Here is a 23,011-nt window from a genome sequence, read left to right as displayed (position 1 = left end):
GCTACCTTCCCCAACATAATTAGAAGTGTGATATTTGACATCTTTAATACCAATTAGGCCTTCCTTACTACCTACCTTCTGGATAAATATTTAGACATCAGCCACAGTTTCCCTGTGTACTCTTTTGTCTTTTCTGGAGACTTCCTGAAGCTTCTCCTCAAGTTCAGAGACCTTCCTGACCTGGTTTTCTTAAGTCTACTGAGAAACAGAGACACGGAGAGCCCTGGGTCGGTGGAAAGCTTCACGGACTCGAGCGACACAAATTATTATATTCTAAGGGGGAAGATTTTTCATAATGAGCATTATTGGGTGATTAGCAGTAAGTGTTTGGGGTATCATGATCTCGGAGTGCAAACAAACTTTTGACCCCCCACTTCTCCCGCGCTGGAGGCGTTTTCCCCGACAGCCTCTTTGTTGCTCCAAGGCGTGACACGTCGCAGAGTGTCACCGGGCGGCAAACGCAAACCTCTGAGCGGGTGCCGGTGCCGGTGCCGGCCTTCAGCGGCCGCCTCGGGCGCTCCCGGGGCCGCGCAGCGTCCGAGCGGCGGCGGGGAGCAGCAGGTGGGGCAGCGCGGGCAGCGGGAGCAGCGGCCCCGCGCCCCTCCGCGCCTCCCAGCCCCGAGCACATGCCGGCGGGCCCGGGCGCGGCGGCAGCCAATGGCGGCGGGGCAGGACATGATGTCAGAGGGGCTGTAGAAAAGGCGCGGAGCCTCGCGCGGCGCCCGGGCTGCAGACGCGCCGCTCGCAGGCACCGCGGCGGCCGGCGGCTCCGGCTCCGCCGCTGCGCTCCCCCCCGCGGCGCGGCCGCCTTGCGAGCAGCCGCCCGGGCCCCGCGGGCCGCGCCGCTTTAAGGAGAGAGGGGGGCCACCGAGTGCCCGTCCCATCTGGTGCCCATCCAACTCTTCCTCCTTCCCCTTGGCTTTTTCTTTTCCCAATGAGCTCCAGCGGGCTGGGGGAGGAGCGGGGGAAGGAGCAAACTTTGCCCCTGAGCTGCCGCCGCTGCCAGCCCTCTGGACTGTGAGTGCGTGCGGTGGGCATCCGCCCCATCCTCGCAGCACCAGCCTGCTCTCCGCCTGCTGCAGCCTCCCTCTCCCTTGCTTTCCTCCTCTAAATTTCGCACAGTACGATGTAGGGGGCTTGTCGTTATTGTTTTTTTATTATTATTTATTTCTCAACGAAGATGGTTTAATTTTTTAAATTTCTATTATTTATTAATCCCTCCCAACCGTAAACCTGTCCAGCCTTCTGCCAGCTGGGCCAGAGCATAAAGCCTGGGACCGCACCTGGGGCAATGAGACCTGCACTGAAGAAGCCTCCCAGAGGGATGCGCCGGGGCCGCGCAACAGACTAGATCCAAGCCCCGAAGCTTACACCACCAGTTACCCCCTCTCCCTCATCCCCTTCGCCCGCCTTTTCTGCACCCCATCCCCTTGCAACCTCGGATCAGTGCCTGCGCTGCGCTCCGAAGACCTTTGCCGGGGTGAAAAGCCCGGTGCCCAAGGAGAGACGGGGCGGCCGTGCTAGATGCATGGGGGAGGGCTCCGGTTAATGCAAGTTCTGGGCTCGTGCAGGGACCCCGACAACTGTCAGCAGCAGCAGCAACTCGGGGCCTCTTCCTCTGCTTCCTCAGCGATGCTTTTCCACAGTCTGTCCGGCTCGGAGATGCACGGGGTCATCGACGAGATGGATCGGAGAACCAAAAGCGAAGCACCGGCCATCAGCTCGGCTATAGACAGGGGAGAGACCGAAACGGTAGGAAGCGAAGGAATGGGAGTCATTCAACCCCCTAAACATAATAAACCCCTCAAAGATAGAGCTTTTCCCTTAAAATAAGAGATCGGGGGGAAACGTGCGCAAATCAGAGGAAAATTAAGCATAAAAGCACCCCAAAAGATTAAATAAAACCGTGGGGAAAGGCATGAAACTGTTAATTATTAATAATATGCATAGTAATAGTAATGCTTGGGTGGAATGAACGGTACTGCTCTTGCAAGAAAACAGAAAGATAGACCAGCCTTTTGGTAGCGTCCAGGAACTCCTTCCCTTCCCCCAGCCTGTCCGGCCTTCCAAAGTTTTTATGCAGAGGCGAAGTATGCTTTTATACAGATAACATTTTGGCACAGGGAATTTTTTGTCTGCAGAATGGAAACACAAACACCAAAGAATCCAATTCTGTATTATTTTTCAGGTATAATATCTACACTGGCGTATTCTTTATAGCATTTATATATAAAAAACTCCAAACAAACAACTTCTAGTTACTTTAAATTATGATTTTAAAAAATAATTTTTATATTAACACTGGTTTTGCAAACATAGCAAACAGAACTAGAAGATGTGTTTCAGGCAGACGGATGGATGCACAGTTGTATAACTTTACCACTTTTTATCTTATGTCTGCTGATGCGCAGTACTTGTGTATTAATACATTTAGATAATAAAAAGATGCATCCTTCTAACCAACGTTAAGCTAGCAAAGTGGAAGAGATTTCTGAAGTGTGTTAACTGATTCAACGTTTTATGTATACTACTTTTTCGTTAAGAAATGATAATTCTGAAGTGAAATCACCCCTTCCTTTGGTTAAATGCTGCCTTGTAAACTGATAGGGGCATATGCAAGAAAGATGTCTGTTCTCGGGTTTTGAAACTTCATCAGTATGTGTTATTTCTTTTAATGCTATGTAGAAACCTACTCAAAGGTGACAGTGAGAATATTTAATCCGGAAATACTGGCTGAAAAACAGCCTTTATACTGTAAGGGTAGGACGTGATTTCTTATTTAAACAGTTCTGGTTTTCTTTGGAAAAGTTAGTATTTCTCCGTGCAATTTAACAGTATCAAACGATCTTTCCCGGAATAAATATCGTGGCGTGAGACCTTTATATATCTATATATAATGTGTACGCATACACACGTGTATATAACAAATAGTGGGACAGAGTGCTGGATCCTTAAATACCATTTCTGGATCTCAGAATACTTAGAGGAAAAGCAAAGCAGAAAAATTGTATTTCATTTAGAGTGGATTTACAAGAAACTATTTTGGTTATAAAACGATCCCTAATCAGAGTTCAGTTAATGCCTTAAAGAAAAAAGCTATCAGTGCACTGGTGTGGCTGACGTACCAATGTAGTGCCATAATTTTATTTATATGTAGTTCTGATAGTAGGAATGGTGTAGTGCAAACAGTGCTTATAGCGATGGGATTTTGTGATGTCTGCAAGTACTGGATGAAAGTAATCGGTCTAGCATGTGCTGAAAAAAATAGCTTCAGTTCCTTTCGATTCTTCCCTGTTAGTTCTCTTTTCTTTTTGATTTGCGCAAGGACTTAAGGCTGTAGAGGAGGTAAAAGTAAACAAACAATTCCCCCCGCCCCGAAGCAAAACAAACTGCGAGTTTGTCACATCTGTAAAAAAATGTTTCGGGTTCTCTTGCACAAGAACAAATCTGCAGTGTGCTTTTGTGCAACGCGGATAATAGTAAGTTTGGAACGAAGTGGACAGCAGCGCATTGCAAGGTCTGCCACAAACACTGCTCCACTCTGAGCCTCCCCTCTTGAGTACTGGTTTAAGGTGCCTGCTAAAATAAATAAGCGTGCTTAAACGGTTTTCGATATTTTTCTGTCTTTCTTTTTTTGGTAAAGTTGACAGAATATGTATGTGTTTGTTTTTTGCAGGGTTTCGATTGGATTGCGATGTGACACTAAACTATTAAATTATATAGGGGTTATATTTAGTTTTATTGCTTCCAAGTTTATCCCAACATAATCTAAAGTGCTCTGTTGGTTTTTCCCCCACTTTCTTTCCTACACGTTTCCCACTATTTCGTTTTCTTGATAAAACATTCTGCACCTCGGATTTAGCAATGCTCATTCCCTCCGTAGTTTTATTTATTGATCCCTTTAGTCCTTTGGGTCACAGCAGATTTGGATACGTGTTGTTTGGAACCAGCTTGCAAGGAGAGCTGTGTCTGTAGCACTGTGACTACTAGGGGGTTTGATCGTAATTCACTTGGAATTTTATAGCTATGAAAATACACACACAGACACGCTCCACATACACACACTCATAGAGCAGTAACTATGCAGACACTCTCAGTATGTCCATAATAATACATTTTAGAATTAACTATCTGTGATTATTGCGCCTGTTTGTTGAACAGCATCTTTTCTTGTTCTGGGGCTGGAAACTCAAAAAGAAAAAAAAAGCTGGGTCTGATCCGGACGCCTCCCCTAAAACCCGGGGTGTTTTTCTTCTCGCCTCGCCTCCCTCCCGCCCCTCCCGGGAAGGTGGGCTGCAGCCGGCCCCGGGGACCCGCGCTGTCGGGGCGGCCGGGCGCGGGGCCCCGCGCAGCCAAGCCCCCGGCAAGGGAGATGGGAGGCCCGGCCCCGGCCGGGCAGGGGGAGGGGGAGCCCAGCAGAGCGCAAGTTTCTCCTTCTCGCTAACGGTTTGTAATTGTTTTCCCCCAGCAGACCATGCCTTCCATCAGCAGTGACAGGGCTGCCCTATGCGCCGGCTGCGGGGGGAAAATCTCCGACCGTTATTACCTCCTGGCTGTGGACAAACAGTGGCACATGCGCTGCCTGAAGTGCTGCGAATGTAAACTGAACCTGGAGTCCGAACTCACCTGTTTCAGCAAGGACGGCAGCATCTACTGCAAGGAGGATTACTACAGGTACAGCCCGCCCTCAGCCACCAGCCCGGGGGGGGCGGGGGGGACCTGCTGGCGGCCCCCCAGGCTGAGCAAACCCCGTCCTGAGGGGACTGCGGAGAGGGCCCGTGGGCATGCCGCCCCCGTGGGGCAGGCTGTGGGCTCCTGAAACCTCCCACTGCAGGGGAGGACTCGTGGTGGGGCTGGACCCACCCGTGTTCTCGGGAGGGGGCACAGCTGCCACCAGCCTGTTCGCGGATTCCGGGGGCCTCAGGCAGCGCCCCCCCCCCCAGGCTTTCGGGCTGCGAATGGGAATGAGGGGCCGAGGGGGCCAGGCGTGATCCCTGCCCGAGGCGAGGACACGGCCAAGCTTGGAGCCCCCACCAGAGGGCTCGCCCGGCCGCCCCACGCGTGCCCCTTTGCGGGGATGCCGGGCTGGGGCCGACCCCGGGCAAGCTGTCCCGGCCGGCGGCGGGGCTCCTGCGCCGGGCCCGAGCCCGCTCTGGTCCCGGGGAGGCTGGCGGGGCGGGAGCTGCGCTGCGAGGTGGGGAACGGGTCGGAGACCCCGCCGGCCTGGGGAGCGCGGCCGCTCCGCAAACGTCCCGGCGTTGTGCAGCTGCCCTGGCTGGGGCGGCCGCCCCGGGCCCCGCAGCCCCTCTCCCTCTGCCGCCCTCCGGGCGGACCCGACGAAGGGCGGGGGGGAGGGGGGGGATGCGCCTCTCACCGTCTTCTCTGGCCGTTCTGTTTTGCAGGAGGTTCTCGGTGCAGAGATGTGCGAGATGTCACCTGGGGATTTCTGCCTCCGAGATGGTCATGAGGGCCAGGGATTTGGTATATCACTTAAATTGCTTCACTTGCACCACTTGCAACAAGATGTTGACCACCGGCGATCACTTTGGCATGAAGGACAATCTGGTGTACTGCCGCCTCCATTTCGAGACTCTCATCCAGGGGGAGTACCAGGTGCATTTCAATCACTCGGATGTAGCCGCTGGGAAGGGCCCGGCTTTGGGAGCAGGCTCTGCCAACACTTTGGGACTGCCTTATTACAACGGCGTGGGGACTGTGCAGAAGGGGAGACCCCGGAAAAGGAAGAGCCCAGGGCCTGGGGCAGATCTAGCAGCCTACAACGCAGGTAAGAGACCCCCATCTTCCCCCAGAACAATTCAAACGGTTTGTTTCTGTTTGCTTCCAAAGGGGGATTTCCGTTTATTTTAGCTTAAACCGTTAATAATAGTTTAGCTGCAGCATAATTATTGAGATCAAGTGCTGTCAAACTGCAATTACAGAAGCTAATATGTTAGCATTTTTCACTTCAGCTGGAAATAAAATGTTTTGAAGCAAGGTCATCTGATTAAGGAGGGGGAGAAGGGGGAGTCTAGCCTGAAATAAAATCTGGAAACCAGAGACTGTAAGTTAGCACTTCAGAGAGCTGTGAATTTTCTTTAGTAGCTACACGCAAAGGCTGCTGATGGGTGAATTGTTCTGCCCTTGTCCTGAGCTCTTGCAACTCGTAGTTTTGGGAGGGAAGAGCGAGGGAGGAAGGAGGAAACCGGCTGTTTCCCACGGAGCTGCCGTGGGAGCGAGTGGGAGTGCAGGCGGCCGCGGAGCCAGGGCAGGGGCTGCAGGCAGCAGGTGTCCTCAGGCCGCCTCGAGCTGCTCGTACCATGGCACTTTCGGCTGGGGGTTCTGTTCGTCGGATGTGGCTCCAGAAAGAGTCGGGAAACTCACAGCATCCCCTTTGCAAAGCCTCCCCGCGCCGCAGCCCCTGCCTCCTGACCGAGAGCAGCAGCGGGAAGGCAGGGAGCGAACCTGGCAGCAGCCGCCAGCCTGCAGTCTCTGCTCCAGCCCTGCCTCTCGGGCGCTCTGCATTGAGCTGCAAACTTTCTGATGTGTTTCCTCGTTTAACCTCTCCACCACCACAGCACTGTAATTTTGCAGGCAAAGGAATTCGAGTACTCTCCTGCCCCCCCACCCCCCATCCCTGCTTCCCCCCTTCCCCTCGCTCTTTCACCCATGTAACTGCCCACCAGAACGGCTGCGATCACTGGATCTTCCAGCATATAACGCAGCACCGCTCCTTGCGCGCAACAAGGAAAAGTGTTTGGACAAAAGAAAATTCTTAGATCGTGATTTTATTAGAAGAATTAAAGGCAGAGGTGGGGTTTACTTCAGGCTCGAGTTTCCCCGCGCTGCGCGCCCAGCCGCCCCGTTAGACCCCAGAGACGACGCTCGCTTTGCCTCCTTCGTGGTGCTGCTGCAGTGTCGCCTGCGCTTCTCCGCGGTTCCGGGCTTGTTTGCTTTTTTTTTAATCTACGAAGTTCAGACATGTTTCCTAGGGTGTAGATTTGCCTTTAACACCCAGCCCCCATCCCCCCGCCCACGGAGAGGGCGTTAGGTAAAGTCCGTGTTTGTGGGGGTCTGTTTGCAGCCGCACCTCTGCGCGCCCCGGCCGCAGCTCGCAGCTGCGGGATGCGCTGCGCTTCTGCCCGCCCTGCGCGGAGTGGAGCGGGGGGGAGGGGGACGACGAACACGCGTGGGAGAGCGGGGGGGGGTCTCGGGCGGGCCCGGTGGTCTGCCAGCACCGAGGGCTGCGGGCGCGGGGGAGGCGACCGCGCAGGGAGAGAGAGGCTGCGGGTGTTTTGCGCCTAAACCAGAGTAACAATAGCGACGAAACTGAGTGGTTTGCACTGAAAATGGCAGGGAGAAAAGGCGCATCCCTAACTGGCAAACGCACCTCGGGAACAAAATTGCCAGCTATTATTGGTTTAACTAATTACTGAATAATTTGGAAACAGCGCAAGAATCAGTAGAAGTCCCGGTGGTGAAGGTTGATGAAAGGTGTGTGTGCAGTGTTCTCGCGAGTAATAGTTGAGCTTTAAAACATACATAAAATATGCATCTTGCCCGTTTAAAAACGTCTCCTTTTTGGAGGTATTAGGTTTTAATTGTCCTTCCGCTGTCTCCCTGCTCAGGGCAGATGTTCAGATTCAAAGGACCTGTAAACTGAACCAGCGGCATCTGTCCTGGATGGGAGCACAGCTTGAAGAAGTCTTACTGCTCCCTGACTTCCTAGATAAACCGTCTCTCATTATATTTTTTAAAATTCGTTTTCAAAATAACTGCCCTTCGATTTTTTGGTCTTTACAATTTTTGTTCAGAGCCTGCAGCTGAAGAGATTTTCCTTGAGGAACCTTTGGCTTCTTTGCTTGAACTATTTATCTACTTAACTATTTATTAAACCAATAATCGACTAATTTATACGATAATAAGTGCCATTGATCTTGGAAATCAGACCAGGTTGCCTGCCCGTTGATGTAAAATTTCACAAACTGGCAAATTATTGCAAAGCCTTCGATTTGGTGCCTTTGAAAGGGAAACCGTTTAAAAGTGTGATAGCTTCTTTTTTATTTTTAAATGGAACTTGTCATTTCCTTCTCAGAAATGCACAATCTTGTCCTCTGAGGGATCTGTTGCTGATAGTTTGTGTAGAATACTTTGTGTAAATAAATCTACTCCCAGAGGTGATGGGAAAAGGGGGACCTGTAAACTTAGGGGTTTAGGTAGAGTTGAGACTGGAATTATTTCGTAAATTGCAGCAAATATTCATCTGCAACACGAATTGGACTGACTTTTTTTTTTTTTTTCTACTTAAACGAGACTCTGCACGGGGATGATGGGTTTTAGATGTGGATAGAGCCTGACAAGTGGAAAATAGCTTAGAAGGATGCTGAAACTTCAAAAAGATTTCTTTTTCTTTCTTTCTCCTTTCTTTTCTTTTTTTTTTAAGTGTGTTCCTGTGATCATAATTTCTTCTTTCACTTGTTGGAATAGAGTTTGATGGGTTTTTTAGGTCAGTAAATCAATGGCTGAAAGCTTGCTGAACACAGAAGCACCTGTAAAGAATTCTGAATACTCCCTTTGTGCATTAGACCCCAAACCTCCCACAGCCTGCTGTATTTTGTTCATTTGTACCTGGTCTGTCTTTAATATGAAGACACTAAAATATCCCCGCAAATGACAGATGTATTGCGCAAACTTGGGGCACGACGAGCTGGTAAAATACCATGATCTGTGCAAACGGCGAAGGTTGTAAGCTGTATTCCCCTCCTTTCCTAGCAGGAAGATGGAGTGTTCCAGTAGGAAGGTGCCCGAGCGCCCGGGCTGGGTGCGCGCCCCCGGCGATGGAGACGGGGCGGCCGGGCTGGCCCCGCTCCCGGCACGGGTGGCCCCGGGGTGCGGGGGCTGGGTCGGCCTTTGTCAAAAGGCTGGTGGGTTCTCTGTGTGTGTGTGTCGTCGCCGTCGCGCCCAGCCTCCCCCCACCCCCCACCCCTCCCCCCCAACAAAAAAGAGGGAAAATGCCGGGAAGTTGTGAGGAGCGGGTTTCTCCTCTTCGTCGCGTCCCCCCGGACGGACAGCCCAGAACAAGCTTTCCTGTGGCTGCCGCTACCAAGCGGGCGAACACGGGTCGCACCTTAAAAACGGGGGTCTCGCAGCGGCCTCCTAAGAAAAATCAGAGTTCCCTCCTTCCCCACCCCCCCCCCCTTCCTCCTGCTTCTCTCCCTTCTCCTCCTCCTCTCTGCCCCCGCCGCGGTCACCTCGCGGGCTCCCCGGCGCGGTGCATCTGGCCCCTCCCCGGGGGCTGGGGCTGGGGTCGGGGCTGGGGTCGGCGCTGGGGCAGGGGCAGAGGCAGGCAGGGGGCCGGCGCTGCTCGCTCCACGGAGGGTGAGCGGGGGGCCCCGGGAGCGCTCCCTCCCTGCCGGGGGTCCCTGGGGAAGGGCGCGGCGGGCCGAGCCCCACGGGGAGCGGAGCGGCCCCGCCGCCAGCCCCTTCCCTCGGCCCGGCGGCAGCGAGGAGCCTGGCTCGGCCGGGACTGCCCGGGTTAATCGCGACGCTCAGGGAATTACCGCGCACTCGCACCAGCCATTCACGCCATTCACTTGGCTTAATTGAGGGGAAAAGCCCCGCACGGCCGGTGCCGCCGCGGCCCCGCTCCGGACCCTTTGTTCGCCCGCCCCGGGCGCCCCCTCGGGGACGCGCCGCCCTTCTGTCGGGTCGGCCGGGGGAAGGAAGGTGGCTCATCCCTGCGCTGCGCCCCTCTCCCGGCCTGGGGATGCTTGGCCTGGGAGGCAGTCGCTCCTTCAGACGGGCCTCATCTCCCCCTTCCCAGAAACGCTTCCCGAGCTGTCACGACTGGGACAGCGCTGCCTTGGCCGTGGCTCGGGACCCTCCTCGCAGCGCTGCCAGGCACCTCGGGAGCAGCGGGGGGTACCCTGCCTGCTCCCAGTGTCACAGCTTCACCCCCTTCCACCCCAGCTGCAGGGAGGAGTTCAGGAGTCTGCCTTCGCCAAGTGTCTCCTTCCACCAGGGAGAAAGACTGCCTCTGCTCCTGCCCCAGTGCCGTTCGGAGGGCCCTGTTTCACTTCTGTCGCCTTCAAAGATGCGGGTGCCACAAAGTCCTTTACACCTTCTGCCAAACAACAAACAGGGCTGCACCCCTGTCTGGTCTGGTTAATCACAAGTTCCCTCTCCAGGCAGCAGCAGGTTAAAACATCCCCTTGACTCTTATTACTGAAGGGGAGTGTGTCCCTGAGCCACTGAATATGGAGAGCTGATGCATGCACCAAATGTGTCTCTTGTTTCATCATTCTTTCAGAATCAGGATTAGTTTGCTTTCTTTTTGTGTAATTTAACATGTCAAACACAAGCTACTTGGAACAAAAGTTCCCCCAAAGGAAATTTACTCTTCCCTATCTTCTTCATGTACTATCTACTTAGCGACCTACCAACCACTAAGCACATGCTTTGCCCCAACATGTGGGGGCTCTGGCCATCTGGGTGTGAAATGGTGCTCCTGAGTTTTCCTTCTTCCCACAGTTTTCCTTCTTCCCACAGTGTTTGTTACAGAGGTAACAGCATACTCATGTTGCTCCTTTTAGGGACACTGTTAGGCATTATTCTGCAGAGCATAGTTTGGTCACCAGTATCAAAATACAATGTTTTAATCTTAGTGTCTAGCGATGCTTTCTGTGGACATCACCATCTTGTGGCCAAGTGGACATTTGTGTCACGGTGCTGATGGAGGAGGCTGCAAGAACTGGCCTCTGGTGAGACCAGCCGGAGGACTGGAGGGCAACGGCCTGGGTGTGGGGACTGGGGGAAAGGCACAAGGGCCTTAGAAATGTTCTAGGGACAAAAAAGAGACTTGGCACCACTTCAGAATTTGTTTTATCACAGAACAGAAATTAAACATTAGTTAATTTATGACTCCTCTATTCAACTGGAATTTTACCAATGGTATTTCTGAACTCCCAGCAGGAGCCTGCAATTGAATGGAAATCTTACGTGTGGATAGTTCTACAATTCCTTTGGAAGATACACAGGGACACCACAAAGAAACGGGGGAAAAGTGCCTGAAAAACAGAGGGTTGCTTGAGGAGCATGTACAGTGTTAGTCTTACACCATGATGCCTTGTGCAGAAACTCATCAGCTCTTAAAACCTTCACATGCTTACATCCTTGGCCCATTCCTGTATCCCTGTGCCTGCAACGCCCATAGATATTTCAGATTCTGTGAGAGATGCATATAATATTAGACCTAATATAATACACTTCGGAAGATGTGCCAGGCATCGCAACCAAATATGAGAGGGGAATTGGCATTAACTACGAATATTTGTGTCTTATTGGGTGATGCCTGGGGGTACCCGAACCACTTGTGCCAGAAAACAAACAGCAGGCACCCTTGCACACTTTCAAATTCATTCTATAACTTTCCCCATAGAAAAGGACAATATGTTGCCAATCTCAAATGGTATGTATTTACTGTCATTTTAATATTATTTTTATTTAGTAGATGAGGAGGTAAAATTATGAGAAATTCAATAAATTGTTCATTGTCCTATCAGGGCTCGGATAAAAGCTGATACCCTTTCTGGGAGGGTTTAGAATCACTTTTATTTCCTTGGATCCTGAATGTGTCTCATTCTCTATGGAACAGGTTAAAATCCAGCTACTCGCAGCCCTAGGGTTTGTTTTGTTGCATATTAACATGAACAGACCTCAGTCCTTCAGACAGATATTTTGATGTGTTTCCTCCTAAGTCTCTGCCTTATTATTTCTGGGAGGGTTTAAAAGCATTTAAGATAATACACAGAGGTCTTTTCCATTACTAATATCTAAAATTCTGTGAGTACAGCTTAAAACCAAGCACTGCTTGGTTTTACATTTCCATAATAGAATTTGTTATGAGCAATATAATTTCAGTTACTTATCCCAGTATTCTTTACATCAGGAATTGTAGCTATGAAGGAGACTGGAGCACATGGGATGACCCCAGTTTGGCAACTACATCTCAGTTCTTGAACTCAAAAAGGTTTTGCTACATTCCATCCAGCTCCATTAATACTGCATTTTTACTATCTCCTTTTAATGTTTTAAATTCAGGTGCTTCTAGTCTTTCCATGCTCCAGGAAAACAAGCAGAAGTGCTTCTTGTTGCTAGAATTTGGCACAAGGTCCTTAGGTCTGGAAAGGATTTATACAAATGTACGCACATGCATGCACACACGCACACACATTTATATGTACAGCATAATTTTTTTTAAGCTGCTTTTTAAATTATAGGAGTACTGAAACACACAGAAAAGGTTGAGGCTTTGGACACTTTCTACGCATCTATTAAACAAACATGCTTTTTGGTCTTAAAGCTCAATTTTTGCAGGCCTTGCTCTAGATTGTGCCATATCTTTTTGGAAGGCTTTGAGAAGCTGAAGTTTGCAAAGCAGCTACTGTACATGCTGCAAAACTGCTGTTTATAGAATCTGTATGCATTTTTACTTATGAGTACATGCAATTTGTGTATATTTTTTAAAACTTTTTTTTAATGTGTGCCTTTCAGTATTTGTATGTTTTCATTAGGGCTGAAACCCTCTGATTGATAGCATGAATTTAAAGTAAGACTATAAAGACATGTCTACGAGATGTACTCAGTTGTAATGAACCAGCAATAATGGGTAATTGAAAACAAATCTGGTTATGTGTTTAAGAAATTCACCAATAATTCACGTTTTTAAATAGATTTTTTTTCACATTTTTGCATGCAACATAGAACAGAGATAGTAGTGATTTTTTCATTACTTTTAACACAAAACTTACAGGAAATGAAAAGGGAGTTGTAGGTATTGGAACAGAAAAAGCAACTAATGACAGTTTTTCAGAGCTAATTTTCAGTGATATCCTTGTGTTTTTTAGTGGATTTAAGCTCAGTCCTTAATGTTACTTTAAGAGTTTTTGTATGGTCTACTGTATGCACAAATAAATGAAAGACTGCTTTTGGTCTATGAGATTATTTTGCTTGGCATTCAACTTTTAATACTCCTTGATAATTATTATAATGTTGCTTGTTCATAGACCTCCTTTACAGGCTTTACAGTTGATTTATGCAAATGTATCAATCAGTGTCATTCAGTGATTTCAAAAGGATATAATAGAAATGATCATTCAAGCTAGTATTTGCAAATACTTTTTTTAAAAAAAGGAAATACAAACATAAAAATAATTTAAAAGATACTTTTTGTTTGGCATGTCAGTGACGGACAGTATTAACAGCTTTATTTCTTTAGCTAGTCAAATTATAGTCATAATTTTCTGTCTGGTACCCACAAACTTTATTTCTTTTATAGTGTTTCATTTAATGGTCTCTCTTGTACTCTACAGGGTTTAGTTTGATGGAGGAAATAATTATAATTTTAACTGGTCTGTTCCATCGAGATTTAAGTGGACTGTATTGTGTAGCTCTCTTTGTACATTACAATGCAATTTATAGTGATACAAAGTACATTAAAACACTTTACAGAGTTGAGGACAGCTACTGTCCTACAAGCAGAAAGTGGAGGAAAGGCTGTGTGGAGATGGAGGGAAGAAAAAAGGAAGCAGACCTGACATTTTAAAAGCCATAAAGAGGCAGGTGAGGGTCCTTGCAGGCTGGTTATTGTAAGGGGAAAATAGAAGATGCAGAAATGGAGGGGAAGGCAAGTAGGATTTGTACCAGTACAATACATGCCATGGTATGTTATTTTAATTGCTGCACTCAGATGAACTGCAAACAGTGTTGGTCACAGAGCCATAGATTTACACTCCTTTTCCTCTTGTTGCCTCAAGCTTTAAGTTGCAATGAAAACGATGGTGACCACCTGGATAGAGACCAGCAATACCCCAGCAATCAGAAAACAAAGCGTATGAGGACATCATTCAAACACCACCAGTTGCGGACAATGAAGTCATACTTTGCTATTAACCACAATCCCGATGCCAAGGACTTGAAACAGCTAGCTCAGAAAACTGGCCTGACCAAAAGAGTTCTTCAGGTAAGAAGAACAGTCTTCTGCTTTGAAAAGTAAACAAAATACCAATTTTACATTTAGAATGCCATGGATTTTGCTGATTTTCCAGCTTTTCTTAATTGTTCTTACCTTCTGTGAGACCAGTTAAATCCTAGAAAGTATAAGAAAAGTTATTTCATTTCAGTGTCCCAAAAGCAGATCACTTGGGTTTTAATTTTAATGACAGTTGTGAAGGTTTAGGGCCCTGCTTGTTTTCCTGTAGTTAGTTAATTCTGGTGCATGTTTTACCTTCTAATCTGCTGTAAGAAAAAGTGAATTATTTTAGTTAGTGCGTTCACTGTAAACAGAGAGCTCTTAATTTAGAAATTACTGTGAATGTTTACCTTTATAAGAAATTAATTAGCACTTTGAATTTGTTTTATCAGGACAAGGAGGATATCTTTTCTTTCATAATTGAAGTGGACTTAAATTTAATTTTTCAAAGATTAATTTTTTATTCATAGTTTAGTAACAGAATGAAAGGAGACTGCATTTTAAAAGTACTTTTTCTCTGAAAGCTGGATTTTTCTTGCTTCACGGATATACACTCCGTTCGAACTATTATGGAAAGCAAAGGTGAGAATATTAGTTGATTCAGCTCTATTTGAATTTATAGTTCTGATTCAAGAAGTCATTTTTAATGGGCGCTTATCCAAATAGCTATCCCTAGAGATCAGTTTGGACATATAGGAGCCATGGCATTCCAGGTTCTATTGCTGAAATTTTTAAATGGGTCTTCATTGTAGAAAAATGCTTTTTGAGCTTCATAGAGACAGGTAGGGCTTAGAGACAGACTCCTGGGAAAACATTGTGGACAGTTCTCGCAAATTCATAGGCAAGTGGAGGGCAGCAGACAAAAAATATTGAGAAAAACTGAATTCACTGGAGAGACTCTGGACCTTGCAGTGTTAATACCTAAAGAAGGAATAAAGGTTTTGTAGGCTTCCCCATAAAAACTACTAATGAAAAACCGTACGTAATTACTACTCTTGGCTACGTTCTCCATAGCTGGATTTTTTTTTTTTTGTTTTGTTTTATGAGGTCGATTTTTGGTGGTGGAACAGATTCCTCCAATACAACTAGTGCACATCCTAACACTTGGTGTAGTGTCTCTGATAGCAGCTTTCCTTTATCCATGCACATGGGCAAAATAATTCACTGCATTCATCTATCCTTGTTTTGACATGTCTTTATTTTATCCTCAGAGTTTAGACACTCCAGTAATTCTGTCCATTACAGTGCACTCACACCTGAATTATCTGAGAAATTTCACATAGTGCATGAAGAAATGAGATCAGTATCTAGAAAGTGTCTTTTTGATCATCTTTCTGTTCTCTCTCCTCACTCCACACCAACCTGACTTCCATCTCTCTCTTCTTTCACCTAATGGGTCTTTCCTTCCATCTTTTTTCCAAGTTACTGTCTTTGTTTCTTCCTGCCTTTTCAGAATGTATTTCCTTTTCTCCCAAATTGGACTCTGTGTCTCCATTAAACTTCAGTTCCTCTTTCTGTTTCTTCATTGCTTCTGTTTCCACCCTAAACATATCACATCTTGCAGTTTTATGGTGCTTAGTGCTTCCACTTTGTTGTGGCAGACCCTTACAATTCCACTAAACTTTTGTTATTGTTTTGGTGATTTATGTTTCACTTCTTTTACTTTCACAGTTAAATAGTCCTTTATGTCTGGGCTCCTTTAGCTCAGGAGTGGTGGAAGGTAATAGTTGGTGAGGATTGCACCCAGAGGAAGATGCTGTTGGAGGCAGTTCAAGAAAACGACTCAGAGTGATACTTTGTCTCGGATTGCCTGAGTTTTCCAGTCTGCTATGAGCACCCTGTACTCCATACTCTTGGACTTTTTGTTTGAACCTTAATTTGGGCCAGGAGAAAACAAACTTGTTTTTTTTGATTTTAGAACCTTTGTGCCCAGTTGGTTTATCTTTAACCTGTGAGAGGCAATTTTTCAAACACTGAAGTTCACCTGTGTGAGTTTCAGGGTTGCTCTTTGCTAGGGATAACTCTTCATGATGTTGGTTACTGATACAGTGTCACTTGTTAATTCTTTTGAGTCAGAAAGGTTGGCATTCTGGCTGTGTCACTTACTGAACGCGAAGTAATTCACCGACACTATTGATCTAAACAAGCATCATTAGTATTAGCCTGTCTTACATACTGAAGGTACATGGACTCCCAGATGTGCATGCACACTTGCCAGTAGCAAGAAATCTTCCACATCCCCTATGTTGTTACTAGGCGTGTTTGTAAGCTGTTGTATTTTCTGTATGTTCAGATCTCAGTTCAGCTGATGAAGGATCGTGGCTCTTTGTTTATCATTAGCAGAATATATTTTAATAGAAAACGCAAGGCAGCAGATCAAGAGAAACAGGGTCTCTTGTTCTGAAACCAGTGTACTTCCTAAACACATGTGGTAGAGTTCCTAGTGATTTAGGAAACAGCTGTAGTGCCTTTACTATATAGACAGTCCTACATACCACATTACAAGGGTACTTTGTCAATGAGCAGAGAATTTGACCATATTCTTATCGATCTGTGATAACGGATTCGGAAGACCTGACTTCTGTCTTTGCTTTATATACAATTAGCCATCAGCTATCCATGTTCAGAAATGGAATGGCATGGGAATGTAACATACTGCTTCATAAATTACATTCCCTTCAGTGGCTTTGTAATGCAAACTATTTTCTGTAAGTAGCCACATTAGAATCACAGTAAGCATATTTATATTTTTAACCCCTATTTTATTTATTTTCATTCCAATTTAGCTTTATATTTGTGATTCAATTCATATACCTCTTGTACAGCAGCTGGGGAACACAAGCCCGTTACTGTAAGCTATCATTCATAATTGAAGTGACCAGCTAAATGTGAGCTAACTGGCATACCAGCTAAATGTGAGCTAACTGGCATAAATATGCCTCTTTTGGGAATGGATCTTTCTTTTTGTGAGTTTAGATAGGGAAGGTGGAAGTAGATAGCCCTAAGAAGATGCAGTTTCCTAGCTATGGGTATGTACCTCTTCTCTCCCCAGGAGTCTGGAATATGATTTTCCATGGCAAAAGCAGGTTAGGAACACAGAGTGTTATTTTTCAGTGGGTGTCTTGTACACTGCTTATTCTTTCTTGAATCACTCCCCAGTAAAAGTTGCTATGAAAACCCTACAAAGATTACTGCATTCATTTGGACTTTTGTAATTCAGCTTCCAGTAGTCAACAAGCATGAAAATTTTCACAATCACGCATGGGTACCCTGTGCTACCTTTTGGTGTAGGTTTGCTTTAGGCTAGCATCCTGCAGACTCTTTACCAAGCCTCCATTCATAAAATACCCCATAGTTTCCCTTTAACTGTGTGTTTACTAATTACAACAGAGTAATCAAAGTGTGTGTGCAATGAGTGAACGTAGTTTGCTTTGTGGTGCAACATCCTTTACATTTTTGTTTCTCCACTTACTAGTTAGTAAAATTCAGTCTCCAGGTAGCTGTGTGGATGAGCAAAATTGTGTTTAAAAATTTGTTTCTAGCAGAAGCTATTCATACAACTAATATATAACAGTTGCAAGAACAGAGGTGCTACAAACAAGAAAATAAAGTTTTCTAAAGTGATTAGATTATCTCATTCACTGCAGTATCCAAATCCTTTGCAATACTTAGCATATTTATTTTCAATACTTCCCTACCTAAGGGAGATGTTATTTTATTCTTCTTTTACTTAATGGGCATAAAGGGTTAGCTGCACAGAACACTGAAGAGGTAGTATAATATTTTAACTGCAGTAAATATTACTCTTGCCTAGCTGCAGAGTTGCCCAGCTACAGGTATACAGCCCCACTAACCAGGATGTGGTAGCATCAGTGGTGGGTCTCACAGCTGCTTTTATTTTTCAGTGGAAGTTTTGGTCCATATTTTCCCCTTTGATTTGAAACAGCTCAGCCTTATAATGATAGAGTTGGACAGAAAAACACTAAATACTTACCAATGATTTTGTTTATTCCTTAGTACTGAAGACCAGATTCCTAATTGTGTAATTGATGTGAGATAGGTCCTTCTGGAACAATTCTTTCAGTTACATATGTTTAGGTTATTATTTCTTTACTTTACTGTAGTACCACTACAGGTGCAGGGCCTGAATTGCCGATGTGAGCACACAGCGCTGCCATTCTGCATGGGCAGCTCCAACTTGCCAGCTCTTACACGCTACTTTGCACAGCTCTGAGTAATGACACAGGGCAGTAGAGAAGCAGGCCTACATTCCTACAGTTCAGAAAAGAATAGTTTTAATTCTTTAATTACGCTTCAATGTGAAATCTTTGCTGAGTACTGTCATATCTTAATCACATACCAGAATATAACCATCGCGATGCTTTTGTTATCCCTTTCTATCATAAGACAAGTTTTTTTCAGAATTTCAGTGAACACATATGTAGATGTCTTTTCAATAATAGTATGAATATTTATTATTGGACAATGTTAAAGAGCTTTATAACCATTAGCTGATTAACCTTGACAATACCTCAGTGAGGAAGAAAGTGAAAGTAGTCATATAGTCTCTATTTTTTAATATTATGTACGAGATTATGTAGTATTTTCTGTGTCTAGCATGAATTACCACTATTAAGGAGAGAATGAGCCATGTTACAAGTGCCGCTCCTGAAAGCAGCATGAATGGCCATTGGTAAGGGCATCTGAGCACAGGTTTTCATATGTAATAGAAGATAAAGGGGAATACATAAACATCAGTATTTTTGCTCACTTTTCTTTACACACTACGTGTTTCAAATCACAAACAGAAAAAATACCATAGAGTCTCTTGCCCTGTTAAGGTTAAGGAGCAGTTGGATGTTTAGGAACAATGTAAATACACAAAATAGTTATGATGGCTTCTACGGTTTTATACACTTCAAACAAGAAAATTGTTTTGTGACTAGGAATGGAAATGTTACTTACATTTGGGACTACTGCATATATAAATATGGATATTTTTAATGAACGTAAGTATGAAGTTACACAGAAATATGTGTATATGCAACTGGACTAGTGGTTTTGCCTGTTCTGTTTCCATAACTATGGTATACGTACATATCAACAGTGGCAGTGTCTAAACTTCTATTTCACCTTCATATGTATTATCCTTTTTACAATTGCTAGAAGGTACATTAAAAAAAAACAACCCCAAATTACTTTGTGGGACAAATATAAATTATCTCTTCCTGAAAGGTAAAAAAATCACATAAATGTTCAAATTGCTGCTTTTCACCATTCCTAACTAGTTAGCGATTGAGACTTTGCAGCTTGAGTGACCAGAACAAACTGATTCGCTTCACTTGCATCCCCTGCACACGAGGCTCCTTGCCTTGCTCAGAACCCTGCGCACACTTCTGTGCCTCCTGCCTTGCGTGGCTCTGAATGAAGAGTCACAGGAGAGGACGCTGGTTGTGAACGTGTCAGGCAAAAATATCACACTTAGGTTTGCCCCATTTTGACCACAGTGCTGGTCTTTAACGGGTTTACCACTATAATGGACTGTGTTATCAAATCTTGAGTATATTTTTACCCGTGCTAGTTTAGGAGAAGATTTTTGTTTTCCTGCCATATATGAAAGTGAAAAATAGCCTTTAAACTAAGTGTTTTAACAAAGGGAATGCCAACATAAACTGTTTTAAAACTCTAAGCTTTCAGAAACAAGGACCTGTAGGGATGGCCATGTATGCATGGCCCACGAATGCAGCTCCTACAGCCACTGCTGGAATTTGCACATGAGGGTTATTTCCTTGTGGCATTCTCTGGAGAGAGTCTGAGAGGGAGGATGTGCACCTTGGAGACCCTCGGTTGGCCGAGAAAGCTTTCCAGAGATAAAGAAAGAGGGCTCAATAGGAGGAATTTTGGGCTGGAGCATCTATAGATGAGAAGAAACCCAGTTAGAGGAAAACCAGCTGAGACATGTTCGTCAGTCCTAGCTGCGGCTGGAAGCTGAGGGTGCCCACAGAACACCTCACAGGACTGCTTGCGTTACGCGTCGCTCCTGGTTAGTGGCCTGGCTTAAAGCGGATGCTATGGTGGGACCATGCTGCTTTGGAGTTAGAGGTCAGCACTTCCGTATGGGTTGGTGTGGCCTCGTGAGTTCCGTGCACCCAGTTTCCCTGCACAGGCCACAAAGGAGAGATCTGGTGGAGGTATTGTAGGGCTATGCAGATCCTTTCACTCACTTGGTTCCTTTCTCCGACAGATACAGAGATGATGAGGCTCATTGCATCTGGAATGGAAAGACTCGGTCCTATTCCTTATAGCAGGTCAACATGAGGACAGTAGGATCAAGATTGAGTCCATTGTAAAGGATGTAACAATGACAGGCCTTCTGATAAATAAGCATAGTGAAATTTCACCTAGTTTGTAGTAGTAAAGTTACCTGGTATCAACAGATATATAGGCTGAACACAGGGTATTTAATGACGTTTTCAAATTCGGTTGAAGTAATATGCTGTACCTGGGTTTCATGCAAGTTTCACAAATACATTTTATTTTATCTATTCTCATATAGGTCAGAAAAATACTTTATCTTTAAACAAATCCTGCAGTCAGTGGAAACCATTATTAACTTGGACATAAATACTGAAGTTTAACTGAGAAAGATGAAGCCTTGCTTTTGTCCTTCACTCATAAATAATAATCAAATAAAACAAGAAGTAACAATCTTGGGAAAATTTCTGTATGTGGATATAATTTCTACTGAAATGACAGTTTTCAATGCAATGTGGGTCTTTAATACCACTCAAGATTCTTTTCCCAACATCATTCCAGTACTGAAAACATTTGAAAAAGGAGACTGGCATAGGTGAAGGGAGCTAAAGTGTTTGAGAAAGAGGAGTAAGAGATGAGTAAGAAAGAGGGGCAGTCCTTTTAGAAAAGTGAGACCAATGCAGACAATGAGACATCGGGAAGTTCCTGGGAGAGCTCTCAGGGCCTGCAGAAGGGCAGGTGCTGTGGTCTGGGTCACCAGCTGCTTACGATGGGAGATAGACTTGAGATACAAGGGTGCCGAAACTCATTATTTTATATTCTTCAGATGCTTGATGTCTGCCCCATCCAGACAAATACTTCTGGGATTGAGGGCAATCGAGGATTCATGCAGGCTGCCAAATTTCTAAGCATCTTTATACATAGCCTGAATGGAAGGACTCCCCTCCTCCATCCTTAGTCCACTCCTGTCCCAGGCAGACTGTTTATACAGGATTGCAGAAGAGGGAAAGAGGAAAGCTTAACAGGCATGCAGAGGACACTTCACATGACCGGGGCTACTTTTCTAACATGTTACCAGTAAAAACATCTTCCCCAATTCAAGCATTGGTGAATTTGTGAGTATGCTTTTGCTTTTCTAAACACTGCAGCTCTTTAAATGCTACCCTGTTATATTAAACTATTTCAGGTTTGGTTTCAAAATGCTCGAGCCAAATTCAGACGGAACCTCTTACGTCAAGAAAACACAGGGGTGGATAAGACTTCAGACTCAACACTCCAAGCAGGGACCCCATCAGGTCCTGCCTCAGAAATATCCAATGCCTCCATGAGTCCATCCAGCACTCCTACTACCTTAACGGACTTGACTAATCCTACTATGCCTACTGTGACATCTGTCTTGACATCAGTGCCCGGAAGTCTTGAGGTTCATGAATCTCGAAGTCCTTCACAGACAACTCTTACAAATCTTTTCTGATGACTCTTTCTTAATAATTTCTTTAAAAAAGAAATTATTCTTAGCTGAAATTCCAAGTGTATTTTAATAGAGGCTTTGAGCAACTGACTAACCACAATTAGGATGTCTCCTAAAAAAACAGAAGGAAAAGTAGTGTTCTGGTATTACGGAGTATGGACTGAAGAATAACTTGGAAGATCTATTGCAACACAACATTTGTGTAACTGTACAGTTTTGTGGACTGAGCAAGGGAAACAGCAATTAATTTAAGTTGGCTAAAGCTTCTGTATTTTCAAAGACTGCCATGTGCCTTATATACTGTTTTATCTACATTCTTTGGATTCCATGTCCACTTCTCTCTTTTTCTCTCTGTATATTTATGACCAGGGCAAAAATGTTAAGAGTTTGTTACTTTGAATAGTCCTAAGCCTTTCATCAGTTGCTTTGTTGTTTTAGAATTTTAAGGTCGAAGTCTGTTCGAATACCAGAATTTGTAAAATCTAACCAGTAATAAAACCACTTATGGAAACTACTTGGTAATGGCTGCAGTTACATTTAACATTAGTGTCACAGTCAAGGTAGGCTGATTGTATTTAAAAGGATTAGAAAACTGCACTGCAAACACAGTATCTGCCTAGGATAAACTCTAAATATGATGTATGCATTCCTCCTGTTCCTGAAGTATGTATGGGTGAGAAATCCAGCGTGTACAACAGTCTAGGTATCTTCATTGTAGAGAAATAAATAACTGTTAGTTGCAGGTAGAACCTATCAGATAATGTTAAAATTCAAACAGAAAAACTATGCTTAATTTTGTTGCATGAAAGAAACTTGACTTCAGCTAGCATTTATGAAAACAATCTTGCTTTTGTGCAAGAGGAAGCTTGTTCCATTTCATGGAGGAGGCAAACGGGGTATCCGACAGCTGTGTGGCCACAATCAGTCAGTCTGTTACAGAGGTGGACACTGAGCAATGTTTTCCCTAGGAAAAAGACAGAAGTATTTCAGGTTATTTTACAACACTGGTGGGCAAAATCGAGGCAAAATTATGTTTTATAAAGTCACAGCCTTACATTTTTTGTAATGCTTTGAAGGAATAAAAAGCCAAGGAAGAATATGATACTATCAATACTAAGCAAAGTGGTTATTCCTTTAATGAATATGGACTTTTCAATACAATTTCATTCCTTCTCCCCCAAAAATCTGTGCAGAATATAACTCATATTTTGAGGGGTTTTTTCCCTATTGTTTTTAAAGATGCTTTTCCGTAATTAAAG

General features: G+C 45.1%; 1 protein-coding gene across 2 annotated transcripts; it reads left to right on the top strand.

Moving 5' to 3' along the window:
* Positions 1–737: 737 nt before the first annotated feature.
* Positions 738–22,266, top strand: LHX2 (LIM homeobox 2). Of its 2 annotated transcripts, none has more exons than XM_056352779.1 (5): positions 738–1,752; positions 4,472–4,674; positions 5,403–5,785; positions 13,812–14,017; positions 21,468–22,266. In XM_056352779.1, exons 1-5 carry the CDS (start codon positions 1,525–1,527, stop codon positions 21,753–21,755), a joined length of 1,308 nt encoding a protein of 435 aa, XP_056208754.1. In that variant the 5' UTR covers positions 738–1,524; the 3' UTR covers positions 21,756–22,266. The 2 variants fall into 2 exon arrangements, with proteins under 2 accessions (XP_056208754.1, XP_056208753.1); XM_056352778.1 differs by having other exon boundaries at positions 4,469–4,674.
* Positions 22,267–23,011: the final 745 nt, after the last annotated feature.

Source organism: Falco biarmicus, chromosome 9 (genome assembly GCF_023638135.1).
Source record: "Falco biarmicus isolate bFalBia1 chromosome 9, bFalBia1.pri, whole genome shotgun sequence".
Classification (NCBI taxonomy): domain Eukaryota; kingdom Metazoa; phylum Chordata; class Aves; order Falconiformes; family Falconidae; genus Falco; species Falco biarmicus.
Note: the sequence above shows the minus strand (reverse complement) of the source record. Positions and strands in the feature narration are given on the sequence as shown.

Coding starts and splice junctions, on each gene's coding strand:
- LHX2 (XM_056352778.1), top strand. CDS start 1,525: ATGCATGGGGGAGGGCTCCGGTTAATGCAAGTTCTGGGCTCGTGCAGG. Junction 1,753..4,468: donor ACAGGGGAGAGACCGAAACG/GTAGGAAGCGAA, acceptor GTTTTCCCCCAG/CAGACCATGCCTTCCATCAG. Junction 14,018..21,467: donor TGACCAAAAGAGTTCTTCAG/GTAAGAAGAACA, acceptor AAACTATTTCAG/GTTTGGTTTCAAAATGCTCG.